Genomic DNA, 20,669 nt, shown 5'->3' with positions numbered 1-20,669 from the left:
GTGGTCGGCGTGCCACACGATCCCATTTCATAACATATAAGTGGACGACGTGCCACACGATCCCATATTATAGAGTATAAGTGGACGGCGTGCCACACGATCCCATTTTATAATATAAAAGTGGACGGCGTGCCACACGATCCCATATCATAGTTCAAAATATCTGTCTTTGTAAAGAAGGATCCATTAGGGGAATTCCACCACATAACACTTTAACCCGGCAAGGGTACAACTAACAGCCCAAATATCCCGGCAAGGGAGAGTACATAATAATAGTCTACACGTCCCGGCAAGGGAATAATCACAACACATCCTCTTTTAAATCACTTCTTTCTCAACTATCACATTCTTGTTCGAGCCAACGCTCCAAAATATACCAATCACAATTCTTCCTCAACCGTTCACATTATATGAAATTTATCAATTAAACAAGGAAGTTGTGTCACATCATTCGAATTAAAAGCAATTAAGACTCACGGTCATGCTAGACTCCGGTGCATAGACAACTGTCACCATGCCTATACACCGTACTCCACATTTAGCAAGTAGCAAATAACATCCTAATCCTATTCCCTCAAGCCAAAGTTAGAACAAACACTTACCTCGGTCCAAGAATAGCAATCAACTCTCTAATACCGCCTTTCCTCTACAATCCAACTCCGAAACAATGATATCTAGGCATAATTAGTTCAATAATATCAATAAGGGCTCAAAAACATAATCCCATAGCCTAGAAATGAAATTCCTATCATTCTTCCAAAACACCAAAATTCGGCACCGGTCCCACATGGTCCAAATACGAGGCTCGGACCAAAACCCAATCACCCATAACCCCACGAGTTCAAATATATAATTTATTTCAAGATTCGACCCCAAATTGAGGTTGAATCACCCAAAATCCCCAAAGCCCTAACTCTACCCAAAACCCCCATTTTCTACTTTGATTTCAAGGTTTAGGGCTAGGAATTTAGTAATTAATAGAGGAAATTGAAGAAAACAAGTTGAACAATGCTTACCCAAGAAGTTTTGATGAAAGGGAGCTTCAATGGATGCCTAAGTGCTTGGAGAAGAAAGGAGTTCGTGTATTTTTATGAAAATCCCGAGCTACTGTTCTATTTTTAACTTAACAATTCGCTGGGCAAAATTGCCCTTCGCGTTCGCGGGAGAGGGGCTGCGTTCGCGAAGGGTAAACTGGGTAGGCTATCGCGATCGCATGGAGAGAGACGCGAACGCGTAGAAGGAAATTGCTGGGGTCCAGGAACTGTTCTATGCGAACGCGTGGGATTTCACGCGAACGCGATGAAGGAGTTCTGTAGAGCTACGCGATCGCGAGGGTACAAACACGAACGCGAAGGGGAAAAGGAGACTCAGCCCTCAGGGTCAAATAACCCTACGCGAACGCGGGGCTGGAACGTGATCGCGAGGAAATGGGCTCTGCAACAGCTGAAGCAAAATCTGCTATTTTTCTAAGTGTAAAAACACCCCGAACCACCTCAAATTCACTCCCGAGCCCTCGAGGCTCCTAACCAATCACACACACTAACTCAATAACATCCTACGAACTTATCCGGGTGATCAAATCGCCAAAATAACATCAAAATCATTGAACCAAGCCTCAAGATCATCATTTTCATTTCAAACTTCATAACTTCAAATTTAAGATATTTAGGTCCGAAACACGTCAAATGACATCCGATTTCGACCAAACTTTACAGAAAGCGCTTAACACATATTTAAGACTTGTACCGGGCGTCGAAACCAAAATACGAGCCCGATACCATAGTCTTTTAATCAATTTTCATTTCCATTTTCCTTAATAATTTCAGAAAAACAATTTCACAGAAAAATTTATTTCTCGGGCTCTCGACCTCGAAATTCGACTCCGGGCGTATGCCATAGTCTCATATTTTTCTACAGACCCTCCGGGACCGTCAAATTACGGGTTCGGGTCCGTTTACCAAAAATGTTGACCAAAGTCAACTCTAATCATTTTAAAGCCACATTTTGAAATTTTTCACAGAATTTAACATATAAGCTTTCCGGTTACGCGCCCGGACTGCGCACGCAAATCAAGGCAAGCAGAAATGAGGTTTTCAAGGCCTCGGAAGCACGAAAAAGAGAGAAATCCGGTGATGACCCTTTGGGTCGTCACATTCTCCACCTCTAAAACAATCGTCCGTCCTCGAACGGACAAAAGAAAGAAGTACCTGAGTCGGGAAATAGATGAGGATAACGGCTCCGCATATCAGACTCGGACTCCCAGGTCGATGCCTCAGGAGGCTGACCTCTCTACTGGACACGCACTGAAGGAAAACTCTTCGACCTCAACTGTCGAACCTGCTGGTCTAGAATAGCTACCGGCTCCTCCTCGTAAGACGGATCCTTGTCCAACTGGACAGTGCTGAAATCTAACACGTGGGCTGGATCGCCGTGATACCTCCGAAGCATGGACACATGAAACACTGGATGCACGGCTGACAAGCTGGTGGTAAGGCAAGTCTATAAGCCACCTCTCCCACACGATCGAGAATCTCAAATGGGCCAATGAACCTAGGGCTAAGCTTGCCCTTCTTTCCAAATCTCATCACGCCCTTCATAGGCGACACTCGGAGCAAGACCCGCTCACCAACCATGAAAGCTACATCTCGAACCTTACGATCCGCATAACTCTTTTGCCGCGACTGAGCCGAACGAAGCCTGTCCTGAATGATCTTGACCTTATCCAAGGCCTCCTGAACTAAATTTGTACCCAATAGCCGAGCCTCTCCCGGCTCAAACCATCCGACTGGAGACCGACATCGCCTACCATACAACGCCTCATATGGAGCCATCTGAATGCTGGACTGGTAGCTGTTGTTGTAGGCGAACTCTGCTAAAGGCAAAAACTGATCCCACGAGCCTCCAAAATCAATGACACAGGCTCGGAGCATATCCTCCAATATCTGAATAGTCCTCTCGGACTGGCCGTCCGTCTGAGGATGGAACGCTGTGCTCAACTGAACCTGGGTGCCCAACTCCTGCTGAACTGCTCTCCAGAAGCGCGAGGTAAACTGCGTACCCCGGTCCGAAATGATAGATACCGACACCCCATGAAGGCGAACAATCTCTCGGATGTAGATCTCAGCTAACCTCTCCGATGAATAAGTGGCTGCAACAGAAATGAAATGCGCTGACTTGGTCAGCCTATCAACAATGACCCAAATAGCATCAAACTTCTTCCGAGTCAACGGAAGTCCAGTAACGAAATCCATGGTAATCCTCTCCCACTTCCACTCGGGAAGCTCAATCCTATGGAACAAACCACCAGGCCTCTGATGCTCATACTTAACCTGCTGACAGTTCAGACATCGAGCCACATATGCAACAATCTTTCTTCATCCTACGCCGCCAATAAAGCTGTCGCAAGTCCTGATACATCTTCGCGGCGCCCGGGTGAATAGAATACCGAGAACTATGGGCCTCCGCTAAGATCAACTCTCGAATCCCATCGACATTGGGCACACAAACTCGCCCCTGCAATCTCAAAATACCATCATCATCTAAGGTCACCTTCGTGGCACCTCCACGCTGCACCGTGTCTCTCAGGACACACAAATGGGGATCATCAAACTGCCGATCACGGATACGCTCCAATAATGAAGAACGAGCGACCGTACAAGCTAACACTCTGCTAGGCTCAGAAATGTCCAACCTCACAAATCGATTGGCCAGGGCCTGAATATCCAAAGCAAGCGGTCTCTGGTTGACCGGAACATAAGCAAGACTACCCATGCTGACGGACTTCCTACTCAACGCATCGGCCACCATATTGTCTCTCCCCGGGTAGTACAAAATAGTGACATCATAATCCTTCAACAGCTCCAACCACCTCCGCTGCCTCAAGTTCAACTCCTTCTGCTTGAACAAGTACTGCAGACTCTTGTGATCAGTGTACACCTCACACGTCACACCATATAGGTAATGCCTCCAAATCTTCAAAGCATGAACAATGGCTGCCAACTCGAGATCATGAACCGGATAATTCTTCTCGTGGATCTTCAATTGCCTCAAAGCATAAGCAATGACTCTGCCATCCTGCATCAATACCGCACCAAGCCCAATACAGGAAGCATCACAATAGACTGTATAAGGCCCTGAACCTGAGGGCAAAACCAATACTGGTGCCATAGTCAGAGCTGCCTTGAGCTTCTGAAAGCTCGCCTCACACTCATCTGACCATTTGAACTGGGCACCCTTCTGGGTCAATCTGGTCATCGGGTCTGCAATAGATGAAAATCCCTCCACGAACCGGCGGTAATAACCTGCTAACCCCAAGAAACTCCGAATCTCAGTAGCTGATGCTGGTCGAGGCCAATTCTTGACTGCCTCAATCTTCTTCGGGTCCACCTGAATACCCTCTGCTGATACAACATGACCCAGAAATGCAACCGAACTCAACCAGAACTCGCACTTCGAGAACTTAGCATACAACTGACTATCCTTCAGAGTCTGGAGAACCACTCTGAGGTGCTGCTCGTGCTCCTCCTGGCTGCGGGAGTACACCAAAATATCATCAATAAAGACTATCACGAACATGTCCAAATATGGCCTGAACACTCGGTTCATCAACTCCATGAATGCTGCTGGGGCATTGGTCAACCCAAATGACATGACCAGGAACTCATAATGCCCGTACCGAGTGCGGAATGCTGCCTTAGGGACATCGGATGCCCTAATCCTCAGCTGATGGTAGCCAGATCTCAAGTCTATCTTTGAAAACACCTTTGCACCCTGAAGCTAGTCAAACAAATCATCAATCCTCGGTAGTGGATACTTGTTCTTTATCGTCACTTTGTTCAATTGCCGGTAGTCAATGCACATCCTCATCGATCCATCCTTTTTTTTCACAAATAACACCGGCGCACCCCAAGGAGAAACACTAGGCCTGATAAAACCCTTCTCTAGCAAATCTCGCAACTGGTCCTTTAACTCCTTCAACTCTAGCGGGGCCATGCAATACGGCGGAATAGAAATGGGCTGCGTGCCTGGGGCCAGATCAATACAGAAATCAATATCCCTATCGGGCGGCATACCCGGCAGGTCTGAAGGGAAAACCTCGGGGAACTCTCGAACAATAGGAACAGAATCAATAGAAGGAACCTCTGAGCTGGAATAGCGAACATACGCCAGATAAGCTAGACACCCCTTCTCGACCATGCGTCGAGCCTTCACATATGAGATAACACTGCGGGTGGCATGACCTGGGGTCCCTCTCCACTCCAATCGGGGTAAATCTGGCAAAGCCAAGGTCACGGTCTTGGCGTGACAATCCAAGATAGCATGATACGGGAACAACTAATCCATCCCTAATATAACGTCAAAATCCACCATGTCTAAGAGCAATAAATCAACACGGGTCTCAAGACCCTCAAACACTACCACACAAGAACGATGAACTCGGTTGACCACTATAGAATCACCCACCGGTGTAGATACATAAACAGGAATACCCAAGGCATCACTAGGCATAGTCAGGTAGGGTGCAAAATAGGACGACACATATGAATACGTAGACCCAGGGTCAAATAGCACTGAAGCATCCCTATCACAGACCAGAATAGTACCTGTGATAACTGCATTTGAAGACTCAGCCTCTGGCATGGCTGGAAGAGCATAACACCGGGGCTGGGCCCCACCTCCCTGAACCATATCTCTGGGACGATCGGCTGCTGGCTGGCCTCTACCTCTGGCGGTCCGAGCTCCACCTCTATGATCTCTACCTCCACCTTTATGGCCTCTACCCCCGCCTCTAGCTGGCTGGGCGACCTGTGGATCACCTAATGCCTGAATCATAGGACGAGGACTCTACTGCTGAGAGCTGTCAGAAGCTCGAGGGCAATACCTGCCAATATGTCTCGTGTCGCCACACGTGTAACAAGCCCTCGGCTGCTGAGAATAACGGAGTGGTGGTGCGCTGATAGGTGCTGATGGTGAACTGAAAAGCTGCTGGTCAGAAGACTGTGGCTGAGAGCCACGACCACCTAAAGTACCATGTGACACCTGCAGGGCTGACTGAAAGGGCCTCGGAGGATGGCCTCTACCATAAGAATCCCCACCTCCAGACGAGGTACCACTGAATCTACCTACATGATGGGGTCTCTTGTCTGACCCATGACCACCTCCCCGTGCAAGAGCCATCTCAACTCTACGGGCCGCATTGGCCGCCTCCTGAAAAGAAATCTCACTACCAGCCCCCATAGCCATCTGGAGACGGATCAGCTGAATCAATCCATCAATAAACCTCCGCACCCTCTCTCTCTCGGTGGGGAGTATAACAACAGCATAGCATGCCAGATCAATGAACCGAGTCTCATACTGTGTGACTGTCATGGAGCCCTGCTGGAGGCGCTCGAACCGCCTGCGTAGTGCCTCCCGCTGAGTAACTGGGAGAAACTTCTCCAAAAATAACTCCGCGAACAGATCCCATGTCAATGCTGGAGACCCTGCTGGTCTAGATAGGCAATAGTCCCTCCACCAAGTCTTGGCAGATCCTGCAAGTCGGAAGGTGATGAAGTCGACCCCAATGGTCTCCACAATACCCATAGTCCTAAGGATCTCATGGCAACTGAATAAGAAATCCTGGGGATCCTTTGATGAAGCACCGCTGAATGTGGTGGTGAAGAGCTTGGAGAACCTATCAAGCCTCCACAAAGCATCTGAGGACATAGCCGCTCCATTGCCGGTCTGAGTTGCAATACCCGGCTGAACTGCCACAGTTGGCTGAACCACTGGAACCTGTGCCTGGGGAGCTACCTGCTCTGGAGTACGCGTAGCAGAAGTCTGAACTCCTCCTCCAGCCGGAGAAGTGGCTGGTGCTACTGGAAGCAAACCCGCTCTGGTGACGCTCTCCACAAAGCCTACCAATCTAACCAGAGCGTCCTGAAGAACTGGTGTGGGCGTGCACCGTGAGAATTGCGGCCTGGATCATTCCATGGCACCGCTTAGTGACTCTTTCTTGCTGATATATGTGTTTTCATTATGTGATTAAGTTAATGAGCTGCAAATCATGCTAATTATCATGTTAAGGCTTCACGCCAATACTGTTGATATTCTTGCTGTCATTTCATCTCATTCATTGATATTCTGTACTCAATCTTGTTCATGCATATCATATCATGTCTTAGTCTCAGTTATTATTACTTGGCATATCATATCATTGTTTTGGGCTAGTTTCATGGCATTGTTAGCCCGTGTGTGAGAGACCGGAGAGTGATGACTGAGTGAGGCTGTGAGCCTGATTATGAGTGACAGTTATGGGATCGGGCTGCACGCCGCAGCAGTTTATTGATTTATGCCTTCGTTGGCTTGTGATAACACTTTGGCTGTAGGAGCCCCTCTTGAGTCTGTAACACACCCCCAGTGAGCGCAGTTGATTATATTCAGGGATGGATCTTCCCTTGGATGGAGATGGATCTTCTCCATAAGGATGGATTGGCCTTCCTTAGTACTGAGTGACTACTGTCAGAGATGTATGTATTTCGGAATGGATCTTCCCTGGGCCGTGTGCGCCATATACAGTACTGAGTGGACGAGCATTTGAGATTGTGGGCACATGAGGCACTCACCATGGTGCATTTTATACAGCATGTGCATTTCCATGTGGATGTATCAGAGTTACACTTCTTTACCTTGTTCATACCCGCTATGTTTTACTGTTCGATCTGTTTATTTAACTGAAAGCATGTCTATGTTTCTGTACAGTATTTCTGTTATCCTTGAGGCGGTTGAGTTTGTCACTACCTATCAGTCCAAAGGTTGGACTTGCTACTTACTGAGTTGGTGTACTCACGTTACCCCCTGCACCTCGTGTGTAGATTCAGGCACTTGGGATCCAGTGGCGGATATTTGATCGAGGCTTTTGACTTAGAAGATTATAGCGGTACCTGCGTGGCGTTTGCAGGCCTTGGCTCTCCACCTTACTTACTAGTTGTATTTTAGTTGTTCCCTTAGACATTATATGAGACTATGTACTTTTCCTTAGACACTCATGCACTCAGTAACACCCTGGTTTTGGGTTGGATTGTATTTATTCTTGGAATTTTCTTATGTTTCAAATAGTTCTTTAACTGTTAAAAGCTTCCGTAAATATTTTCAAACTTATTATTATTGGGTTGATTGTTGAGTTGAGGTTGGCCTAGTTTCACGATAGGCGTCATCACGACGGGTCGGGTTTTGAGTCGTGATAAGTTGGTATCAGAGCCTAGGTTACTTAGGTCTCACGAGTCATGAGTTTAGTAGAGTCTCGCGTATCGGTACAGAGACGTCTGTACTTATCTTCGAGAGGTTGCAGAACCTTTAGGAAATAAACTTCACATTCTTGAATTCCTATCGTGCGACATCGATTTAGCTTGAAGCTTAACTCCTTGAATTCTTTCTATGCATTCGTGTGCGCATGAACGCTCGGTATCAGTTGTGCATCGACGAGTGATTCCCTGAAAGGGCAAGATATGATTTCTATTTGTTGATGTTGGGCCACTCTGGAGGACTATAGGCCGAGATTTCTTGTAGCTTGAGCATTGAGGTATTGATTGTGTGAGCACGTGCTTCTGGATTTATATGTTCGGTAGTGTCCCTATTAGAGGGGGTGATGACTGGATGGCTATGTGGTGAGTATGACGTGACTACGTGATGTGTTCATATGATTTGACTATGATGAGAAGGGCCTGCTTGAGGGTAGAAGGAACTATTTTGGTGCTTGATTTCTATCGCGATTTGAGGTATAGCCCCGAGTTATGGGTGAGTGAAGGATATTTCATATGGTCTAGTTGGGGAATGGAGTAGATTTCATGTTACTATATGAGTTGACTCAGAAGGTTTAGTGATTGTGTGATGTTTAGGAAGGTGGAGGGGTATAAAGAGAAGTTAGTTTGAGGTGGAACATGTGGGCTATCTCCTGCGGAGTGTTTTGAAGTTGTGTGATCCCTACGTTATTTGTTGAAAGTCCTCTTTTACCAGTGACTTATATGTGCTGCAGTTTGAGTTTGGATCGCGTATGAGAGTTGTCTTGACCGTTACCAGGATGAATGTGAGACTTGCAGATGATTTGAAGTACTAGATAGTTTGTGTTGCACGAACTTATGAAGGATTTAGTTGAATCTCACTATGGTATTATGGCAGAAATAAAGTATGGGGATTGTGAGTTTTTGGGGTGTTTTGGCCTATGGCTTTGAGCCAAGTGGGGGAGCCCGCTATTGATTAGTCGATTGCACGGTTATGTGTTGTATTTGTTTCATTTCAAGGTATATTAGCGAATCAGTTGTGGCTTGCAGGGGTTGAGATCGAGGATGGCTCGAGTAAAGGAAATGTTAATAAGGGCTATGTTATGCTTTATGGGTATATGAGAATCACAGAATGACTTGATTTGTTATTGGTGAAGGATGTACAGTGCATAGAGCAGGAATTTATCTGGTTGCATTAAGGTGGGGTTACTTCCATAGGTGTTGTTGTTCTAGTTGGCAGGTCCTTCGGTTCGGTTGGTCAGTTTAATTGAAATCCGAGTAGGGTGGATGACTCCCGAGGATGGTATTAATGGGTTCGAGACTTATATGTAATAATTGGAGATCTACAGGAGGTGTATTTGGCTAGAAACTGAGATTTACATTGGAGGGTGTCAACACTTATGGCATTTCTATATCATTATGGATTCTACACGTCAGTATCAGGAAGGTAGAGGTAATGGCTATAGATTCGCAGGAAGTCCCTTCAGGGTAAGTATTTCGAAGGTGGTGCTTTTGGTGGGTATTTGAGAGAGTAGCCAGTGACTTATGAGCCTTAGGACGGTGTGCTTTTATGCTTGGGTATCGTGTGGTGAGTCTGGATCGAGAATAGTGGTGTGATAGAGAGGAGAAGTATCAAGTTGAAGGTAAATCAGAAGGAACTTGGATAGATGGGATAGCTTGGTAGTAGGCCGGATCGGCATGGTAAGGGATATGATTAGTTCTTTGGGTGTTTATGAGGTAATGAATTTCTACGGGTGCTTCGTGGCAATGCTCTTGGGTTTGGGTGACCTGCGTAGCTTGGTTGAGTTAGAAGGATTCAATCCTGATGGTTTCGTTTTGTGCAAATGGAATTCGGAGAGTTTTCGATGGTTTCTACCATGGTTAGAGATGTATAATTTCTACTGGCTTGAGGAGCAAGTGATGTATAGCAATTTTCTTCTAGATTGGATCAAATGGAAAGTTCTTGGCTAGTGGAGTATGCAGTTGCTTGTGACTCAGAATGGATTATAAGTTCTCATATTTGTCATAGGATGGTATGGTATACGCGTTATGTTGTGTAGGGTTGAGATGGGCATGTGAAAGGTCACAATTCAGTTCTGAAAGGAAGGTCATAAATTCTTAGGCAGCACGGGCAGTTTCAGGTGATTAGGCAAATGATATTACGAATTGTGCATCTTGATGAGGGTAAACATTTCAGAAAGGGCAATGTGTTTGAGTTAAGGGTACTTCATTAGTATTGCAACACTCTCATGTTGGATCGACTGCTAATATTCAAGTTTACTTGGTAGCACAGAAGAATTATAGGAGTACCCCTCGTGGGATGATTGGGTATTAAAGGTGTGTTGTATATTCTGACGGTGGAGTTGGGATCGGATATGGTGATTCGTGTGCTATATGGATTTTGCGATTAGGAGTTCTCATAAACAGGTCCTGTCGTGGTTGTGGACCGCGTATATTGGTCTTGTGTGGTGACTATTGGAGGTTTGGAGACCCAAGTGGATCCTTTGTTGCTTAGTAAGTTGGATTTGGAGGTGATATTGGGTATGGACTGGTTGTCTCCCTATCGTGTTATTCCAGACTGTTGCACTAAGTCAGTGATATTGGCTAAGCCGGGGATGCCACGGATTGAGTGGCGAGGTTCGACAGATTATGTTCCGAGTAGGGTGATTTCATTTTTCAAGACCTAGAGGATGGTTGGGGAGGGTTTTCTTTCTTATTTGGTCTTCGTGAGGGATATCAGTGCAGAGACTCCTACCATTGATTCAGTTTTGGCGGTGAGGGATTTTTCCAGATGTGTTTCCTACCGGTGGGCATGTCGTCGGACAGGATTGTTGATTTCGATATTGATTGGGTGGCCGGTCGCCGTATCGTATGGCATCGGCGGAGTTAAAGGAGTTGAAGGAGCAGCTTCAGGAACTCCTTGATAAGGGGTTCATTGGTAGGCCAATATGGATGTGTGTTCTGCATCGAGTCGGCTTTGTTGACTCCAAGTTGCTATTAATAAGGGATATTTTGATTCGATTGTTGTTGAGCTTATCAGTGTTCTAGGGTGATCTATAAGTTACTTTTCCGTGTCGCGAGGCGTTATGATTTGTTGGTTATAGGCACATATGTTGCGGTTCTATTTGAGTCTCATAGTAGAATTCGAGTGGGAAGAGTATTGGCAATTGCTCGGTGGATGGCGTATTGGTTATGTTCGTCGGGTTGCGTGGTGTTATGTCATTGCTTCGCCGTGGTTAGAATGATTTGCTTTTGGTACTAGACATCAAATTCCGCATGGTTGTAGATTTGAGCATAGTGACTTGAGGTGTTTCATATGGACTAGTGTTGGGTAGGGTCGCGCATTGTAGCGAAGTTATGTGGAGGTACGACCCTTCGACTTAGATTCGCGTGTTCTGGCTCTTCGATGTGTGATGGGTTCTCAGCATTGTGTTGTGGTGGTACTGGTGAGCTTGCGGTACAGCTCTCTTATTTGAGTCATCTTCCCATGATTTGAGTACATTCGGACTGTTGCTTATTGGTGCGCAGGTCGTACGAGTTGTGGATTTAGATTGTATCGATGTTTCATGTCACTAGAGTAGTCATGTTGGATGAAATGAGGTCATTGGGATCTAGAATGAATACTATCGAATTCGATTTCAGCATGTTGGAAGGATAATATCGGGATTCGGTTTAGAAATTTACTATGGTCCTCGCCGAAGGAGAGAGAGCTCCACGACTAGTCGATCTGAGGAATGGTTATGGTTCTCTGCATGTTTCATTCATCGTTGGCAGTACGAAAGTGTTGGAATGGGGTTTTATTTGATAAGAGGCTTATTATCGATATTCAGTTGTTTTGAGCAGTTGTTGTGATTAGAAGTTATCGCTATGAGTGTTTGAGTTATGTGGTATGTCATGTAATTGCATCTAAGGTTTCAGGTATGGTTTGTTACAACTTGTTCAGACTTATTCAGAGTATAGAGGTGAGATTCGGATCTTATAGATGATTTCGGAAGTGGAAATTTGGTTCTAAGATTTATGGGTTTGGTTGGATTGTGAAATTTCAGTTACATTGTGTTATCGGAACTATACGAGATAGGGTGACGTGGGATCACCCCGGGGTATGTGTGTGGTAAGGTTATACAGCGATTTTGATGGTTTTCGGAACAACTCTAGCACGTTCGGGGATGAACGAATTTTTAAGTGGGGGAGAATGTAACGACCCGATCGGTCGTTCCGAGAGTTTTAGCCCCGTTTCCCCCATTTCTGCTTCATTTTGTGTGGTTCAGCTCTTTTATATTGCGTTGGGTTGGTTGGCTTGGGTTCGGATTGATTTTAGAAAGGAGTGAGACACTTAGTCTCTTAAGTTGATTATAAAGTTGGAAAAGTCAAACGGAAGTTGATTCGTGAGTAAATGATCTCGGAACTTGGTTTTTATGGTTCGGATAGCTTCGTGAGGTGATTTGGGACTTAGGAGCATGAACGAAATGGGTTTCGGAGGTCCGGGGTAGATTTAGGCTTGAATTGGCGAAAGTAGAATTTCGGCGTTGTCCGGTTGATAGTGGAAATTTTGATATAAGGGTCGGAATGGAATTCTGGAAATTGGAGTAGGTCCTTGGTGTCATTTTTGACGTGTGTGCAAAATTTCACGTCATTCGGACGAGGTTTGGTAGACTTTTTGATCGAAAGAGGAATTTGGAAGTTTTGGAGTTTCTTAGGCTTGAATCCGATGATGATTTGATGTTTTGATGTTGTTTTGAGTGTTCCGAAGATTGGTATAAGTTTGAATAGTGGTATATGACTTGTTCGTACTTTTGGTTGAGGTCCCGGGAGCCACGGGATGATTTCGGATGGTTAACGGGAAGTTTGGAAACTAGTTTGAGCAGCTTTAGCTGCTGAGTTTCTGTCATAACCGCACCTGCGGATTGGGGACCGCAGGTGCGAGCCGCAGAGGCGGCGTATCGACCACAGAAGCGAAGGCCAACTGTTTGGACGAGTACCGCAGATGCGGAAGGTATGTCGCACCTGCGAGCCCGCACATGCGGAGATTGGGTCGCAGGTGCGGTAAGGGAAATTAAATGAAAAACCGCAGAAACGGTTGGATAGTCACAGAAGCGGTCCCGCAGGTGCGGGAAATGGACCGCAGGTGCGGTATCGCTGGGCAGAACATATAAATAGATGCCTTCTCGAAATTTTCCTAAGTTTCACCATTTTTTAAGACGGGAAGAGAGCTAGGGCTGTGATTTTTCAAGGAAATCGAAGTGTCTCAGTTGGGTAAGCTTCTTAAGCCTTATAATCTGTATTTATGGCCATTTCTCCATTGTTAATAATGAAATTAGCGGGATTTAAAGCCTAAAAATGAAGGATTAAGGCTTGAGTTTTGGAGAGATTTGAGTGGTGATTTGAGGGGTCATTTGTGGTTGAATTTTGGTATATTTGGTATGTATGAACTCGTGGGAGGATAAGGATTCTATTGATGTTTATCGGATTCCGAGACATGGGCCCGGGGTCGGGTTTGGCCCATTTCGGGATTTGTGATGTAATTTGATTAATTTCGTATGGGTTTCACTCCTTTAGCGTATATTGATGGTTATAAATTTATTTTGGTTAGGTTTGCGGCATTTGGAGGCCGAATCGAGAGGAAAGGGCGTCGGGGACTAGAGTTTGGCTTGGCTTGAGGTAAGTAACGCTTCCAAACTTGGTTCTGAGGGTTTGAAACCCCAAACTATGTGTTCTATGATTACTATTGTGGTGCGCAAATGCCAAGTGACGGGCTTGTGGGCGTGCACCGTGAGAATTGTGGCCTGGATCATTCCATGGCACCGCTTAGTGACTCTTTCTTGCTGATATATGTGTTGTCATTATGTGATTAAGTTAATGAGCTGCAATCATGCTAATTATCATGTTAAGGCTTCACGCCATTACTGTTGAGACCCGAGGGGTCATTTCTTGCTGTCATCTCATTTCATTCATTAATATTCTACACTCAGTCTTGTTCATGCATATCATATCATGTCTCAGTCTCAGTTATTATTACTTGGCATATCATATCATTGTTTCGGGCTAGCTTCATGGCATTGTGAGCCCGTGTGTGTGAGACTGGAGAGTGATGACTGAGTGAGGCCGAGAGCCTGATTATGAGTGACAGTTATGGGATCGGGCTGCACGCCGCAACGGTTTATTGATTTATGCCTTCGCTGACTTGTGATAGCACTTGGGCTGTAGGAGCATCTCCAGAATATGTAACATACCCCCAGTGAGCGCGGTTGATTATATTCAGGGATGGATCTTGCCTTGGTATGGAGATGGATCTCTCCATAAGGCTGGATTGGCATGTTCCTCGGTACTGGAGACCGATGGTCTGTGATGTGTATATATTCCGGGATGGATCTTCCCTGGGCCTTGTGATCCATATACAGTACCGAGTGGTTGTGAGGTTGATATCATTATGATTATCTAGAGATGGATCTTCTCCATAGGCTGAATTTGGCCTTCCTCAGTACTGGTAACTACTGTCAGAGATATATATATTCCGGGATGGATCTTCCCTGGGCCGTGTGTGCCATATACAGTACTGAGTGGACGAGCATTTGAGATTGTGGGCACATGAGGCACTCAGCATGGTGCATTTCATGCAGCATGTGCATTGACATGTGGATGTAGCAGAGTTACACTTCTTTACCTTGTTCATACCTGCTCTGTTTTACTGTTCGAGCTGTTTATTTAACTGAAAGCATGCCTACCCTTTCAGTACATTATTTATGTTATCCTTGAAGAGGTTGAGTTCGTCACTACCTATCAGTCCAAAGGTTGGACTTGTTACTTACTGAGTTGGTGTACTCACATTACCCCGTGTGCAGACTTAGGCACTTTGGATCCAGTGGAGGATGTTTGATCGAGGCTTTTAACTTAGAAGATTATTGCCGTACCTGCGCGGCGTTCGCAGGCCTTGGCTCTCCACCTTACTTACCAGTTGTATTTTAGTTTTTCCCTTAGACATTATACGAGACTATGTACTTTTCCTTAGACGGTCATGCACTCAGTGATACCCTGGTTTTGGGCTGGATTGTATTTATTCATGGGATTTTCTTATGTTTCAAATAGTTCTTTAACTGTTAAAAGCTTCCGTAAATGTTTTCAAACTTATTATTATTGGGTTGATTGTTGAGTTGAGGCTGGCCTAGTTTCACGATAGGCGCCGTCACGACCGGTCGGTTTTTGGGTCGTGACAAAATTCCTTCTAATAGAAGGTACATAGAGAATATTTTTTAAAACTAAAACTCTATCACTACTAAACGAAACTCTAATATCTCCTAATGCTAAAGCTGGTGCTGGCTCGCCATTGACTTGAAAAATGCAAACTTCATTCTCACTTAGGCGTCGCGTTTCCTGAAACCCCTACAAAGTAGTGCAGATATGACTAGTGGCTCCCGAATCTACACACCAAAACATGGTAGAAACAGCCGCTAAACAAGTTTCAACGACATTTAAATTTGAATTACCTTGCTTATTCAACTTTTCCAGATAGACAGGGCATTGCTTTTTGTGATGCCCAGGTTGCTTGCAATGATAGCACTTGCCTTTGGGCTTTTTCACACTAGCCGCACCTCCAAGTGACAAAACCTTTTGAGCTTTCTTTTTTTTTCTTACCGCCTTTCAACTTAGAAACCGAAGCTTTCTCAACATTGAGTGCCATAATTGGATATTGTTGTTTGATAATAGATTCTGCCGCTTGCAGCTCATTCAACAATTTCGCTAGTAACAAATCCATTTTGTTCATATCATAGTTCAAGTGAAATTGTTGAAAACTGTCAGGCAGAGTCTGCAGGACCATCTCAACTTGAGACTCTTTATCAATCATAGCTCCAAGGACCTCCAGTTCATTCAGAAGACTCATCATCTTCAGAACATGGTCCCTGACCAATGATCCTTCAGCCATCTTGGTGTTCAAAAGGGCTTTCATGGCTATCTGCTTAGCCGCACGATTTTGCTCACCGAACATCTCTTGGAGAGTTTCGAGCATATCATAAGCAGACCCCATAGACTGATGCTGATGTTGCAAAACATTCACCATAGAGGCAAGAATGTAACATCGCGCTATCTCATCAGTCTTAACCCATTTGTCATAGGCCTTAACCTGATCATCAATAGCATTTTTAGGTTTTTCTGGGCACTCCTCAGTGATTATAAATTTTTAACCTTCAGCAGTTAGGACAATATCAAGGTTCCTTTTCCAGTCTACATAATTCGGTCCTCCTAACTTGTTTTGGTTCAAAATTGAGGTAAGTGGGTTGAATAAAAGACGTGGTTAATCTCAGAGATATTCACATTAAATAGATCATTAGTTATGTATTTAGAATAATTAAATTCAAAACGGCACATTGCATATATAATGCTCATTGAACAGTTAGATTCGTTATGGAAACTTAACTATTTATGAAAAATATATGAGTGTTGTAAGATATTAACCCCATAAATTTAAACAGGACCAACTCAGATGGAGGGTAAACTGTTAGTTTAAGATAGGTAAATATCACTTTTATAAACTCTAATTTCATTGAATCAACATGTAACTTAGTTGGAGAGTTAATACAAGTAATCAAATAACTAGAGGCAAAACTACAGTAACCATCTATAATGAATTGATCCGATGTGGAAGAAGACCTATGTCAACATATAAATTCATTATATTAATGTAAAACATGATTGGAGACAATGGTATTTGAACCCTACCATCACAAATTTCTTTTAAAGAAGTTCTTTTTATTAAATAGTTTTTCCAAAAAATAGAAAAATGGCCAAAAACCCATCTAAACGATCCCAAATGCCCAAAAAAACGACGTACATCATGAGCAGAGCTGATGTGTATTGCTCACTGGGCCATTTCCGATAGACCTACCAAATTTGAGGTCAATCGGAGTTCGACAGAATTTCAGAATTCTAAAATCACGACCTATTTGTACAATTCCGTTTTTGGCATTTTTAAGGGTTTTTATTATTTTGACTGGTTCAAATCACATAATATACTGATGTATACTAAAACATGAATTCAGAACTCAAAATAATATTATTTATTATTATTTAATAAAAACGTGTTCAAACAGAATTTTAAAAAATAGAATATTTCTCACCGTTCAAAACGCCATTGTTCATAATTCCATATATTAATTAAAAATTTTAAAACTAATAGCATTCAAAACAGTTACGTTTTTATTAATATAACACTGTGATTATAGACAAAACGCAACTAAAACAGATTTATAGTATTAATTCAATGTGTGTGTGTGTGTGTGTGTATTTATATATATATCCATAATTACAGAACTAATAGCATTCAAAAATAGTCACGTTTTTAATAAAACAAATTGCTATTCATCAAAAACGTAATTAAACAGACTGTCATTAAATATGACACCACTGTTTTTGCATGTATATAATAATTCGTAATTCCAGAATACTAATAAATACAATCACGTTTTTTACATAGAATAATCATACCAAACATGTATCAGTAAACAACACGTTTTAATATTACTCCATTCATGTTGTATTACATTATCTAGTTAGATGTAAGACGGCGTCTGATACCAATTGTTAGAACATGCGCAGCGGAAGCAAGAATACAACCAAGCATCAAATACATGTAAACTAGACAATGCTATAATCACTAGATTAGAAGCACTAACCTCTTGAAATCGTTGCACAAATCCTCCACACGGCAGGAATCCAGGGTTGCAGTCTTCTGCTATATGCCTAGTAAAACCTTGAACGATTTTTGCTTTTTGGGTGGGCAAGAACAATACAACTCTAAAAGGTGAGTTATTGGTGAAATTAGTCTTCCTTAAATAGACTGATTTTTGTCGAAAATATGCTCCAAAAACGTGTAGGATTCTGCTTTCACAAGTAGAATCCTACCTCAGTTCTACCAGATGACTTTTCTCCCAAGTCACTTACCTAAGTCAAGTCCAAGTTTTTACTAGTTACCGCAGGGACCACAGAAATAATAAGAGGCTACCAATTATAGAATTAATTCGAAATTAGCATGAATTAACTCTTACTATAATTAATTGCAAATTTATTCCACAACAACAACAACAACAACAACCCAGTATAATCCCACCAAGTGGGGTCTGGGGAGGGTAGGATGTACGCAGCCTTACCCCTACCCTGGAAGGGTAGGGAGACTGTTTCCGAATGACCCTCGGCTAAAGAAGGTGAATGAAACCCTGTTAGCAAGTGATAGCAAGACAAATAGTTAGAAAACTAAATCGGAGATAACAACAAATAATAGCAAGATAGTAGCGATAAGTACAGTGCAATTGAACTCCTCAATATGAATTTCGAAAATTCAATAACACTTATTTTAACTCCCTATGTTATGATCTCAAATAACAGTTAATTAAATTAAATCACTGCAAAATTTAATTTAATCAACTAATTAAATCCTTTACAATTTCGCTCAAACTATTTCATGTGACGGATACAAAATCCACCGGCCGGGTTTTCACACGAAAACTTATAAGCTTACATAAAGGGGTATCATCAAACTCAAAACTGAGTCATGGATTCTATCAACTAATTATTATTTCACAAATGTTATTCGTTATTGTCCAATCTATTAGGCATACACTAACTTTGAATAGAGTCGTACCTTTTGATAAATCAAAACAATAAATAAATTAGATTAATCATAATAATTATATCAAGATTAGGAGTATAAGCTCATTTAATGAATTATAGAAAATGTTTTATATATATTCAGTACAAAAACATCTTTTCTCTACTTGGTTCGTTCATTATACACTAAGTATACTAGCACAAGAAGTCGGAGTAAAATCACTCCCATAATCAAGACAAATTTTACTATAATCTTGTGCTACAATCAACAAAATATCTTGATTGTGAACATAGTTTATCAATTATGAGAACCGAAAATTTAATCTTCTATGCATAAGCTAAGAATCCATACACTAAATTGTCTACTACATAACTAAAAGGTCACACGTGTAACAAATGATCTATATAAAAAATTTCTTTATTGAATTGAATAAATTAAATAAACAATTGTTCCATAAAGATTAAAACAAAATACTATGTCTAAACCGCATGGTTAATAGTATAACCCAACATGTTTAGCATTTGTTATCATATTCTTTTTTAATAATTACAGTTGTGGTAGAGTTACAACGGCATATCTTTGAGACTATATTACATCATATATCACTTGGGCCATACAGCCCATCCGAAAATAGCCCACATTTGAAGTCCTAACCTGGTTTAGCCCAGGTTGTATATGTTTTGTAATTTTGTTTTCACCCGGTAGCCCACAAATATTATTAACGATTTTCGCTTTTAAATTTTTTTCCTCTCTCTTCTTCTCACGCTTTTCTCAGAGAAGTATGAAGGCAACCTTCCTCCATTGTTGGGTCTCAAGTAATTTTTCGAGCTTTCACTCTTATTTTCAGGTAATTTTCGTTTCATTTTATGCTTTTACTATAGTTTTGGTTTTAAATTTTGTTTTATTTTTAATTTTTTTGCTTTTCTGATTTTGAATATTTTTTTTTACAATGTTGTTGTGTTTTCCGTTCGATTTTGTGTTCCTTCTATCTTCGTTCTGGTCCTAAACTTGATGTTTCAGTTTGTATGCTTTGTTATTTCGAGTTTTAGGGTAGAATTTATTTTTTGAGTTTTGTTACAATTTGGAAAAATTGGCCTCTGCTTTGTGTTCATGGCCTTTGTTTTTGTTTGAATTTTGTTTTTTCCTTCACTTGTCTTCACTTTGTTAAAGCTTTATTTGTTTTGTTGTAGAAAATGCATTCAAAAATACCTGCTTCTAAAAGTCGTATGAAGGTTGATGGAAAAGGTGTTAAGCTCGATTTTGCAAAAACATTGAGGGACTTGCCCTCAAGCCCTGATCTGAAGCAAATGTGCATGTCCAGGTCCCCGATGATGATGATTTTGAGTCTCCTGCTCCTCCAAAAAAGTAGCAACAAGAGAGCAGTCGAATGACTCGTTCGCAGACAAAGAATACTCCTAATCCAGCTAAATCATTGAGGGACTTGCCCTCAACCCTTGATTCTGAAGCGAATGCGCATGTACAGGCCCCCGATGATGATGATGATTTTGAGTCTACTACTCCTACAAAAAAGTCGGAACAAGAGAGCAGTCCAATGACTCGTTCGCAAACAAGTAATACTCCTACTCCGGTTAACATTGTTAGAATAAGGAGTAAGAAATGTAGGAGACAAGAAAAATCCAAAGAAAAGCTGAAAGTTGATTTGGTTAATGAAGATGATGTAGGCCCCAGTGTTAAAAAAAAAGATCGAGGTCGTTAAGCATAAAAAGAGCAATATCAAGGACGATGGTGAGAGTGGTCTTGATTGCATATCCAAAGAACAAAGGATTGCTACTCGCCGCAAATTGAATGAGCGA

General features: G+C 42.6%; 1 protein-coding gene across 1 annotated transcript; it reads right to left on the bottom strand.

The window, feature by feature from the left end:
* Positions 1-15,834: 15,834 nt before the first annotated feature.
* LOC109209450 lies at positions 15,835-20,170 on the bottom strand. Its single transcript, XM_019372719.1, has 3 exons — positions 20,065-20,170; positions 16,159-16,403; positions 15,835-16,110 (listed from the first exon to the last, which is right to left on the bottom strand). Exons 1-3 carry the CDS (start codon positions 20,168-20,170, stop codon positions 15,835-15,837), a joined length of 627 nt encoding a protein of 208 aa, XP_019228264.1.
* Positions 20,171-20,669: the final 499 nt, after the last annotated feature.

The sequence above is a fragment of the Nicotiana attenuata genome, unplaced genomic scaffold, assembly GCF_001879085.1.
Source record: "Nicotiana attenuata strain UT unplaced genomic scaffold, NIATTr2, whole genome shotgun sequence".
Classification (NCBI taxonomy): domain Eukaryota; kingdom Viridiplantae; phylum Streptophyta; class Magnoliopsida; order Solanales; family Solanaceae; genus Nicotiana; species Nicotiana attenuata.
Note: the sequence above shows the minus strand (reverse complement) of the source record. Positions and strands in the feature narration are given on the sequence as shown.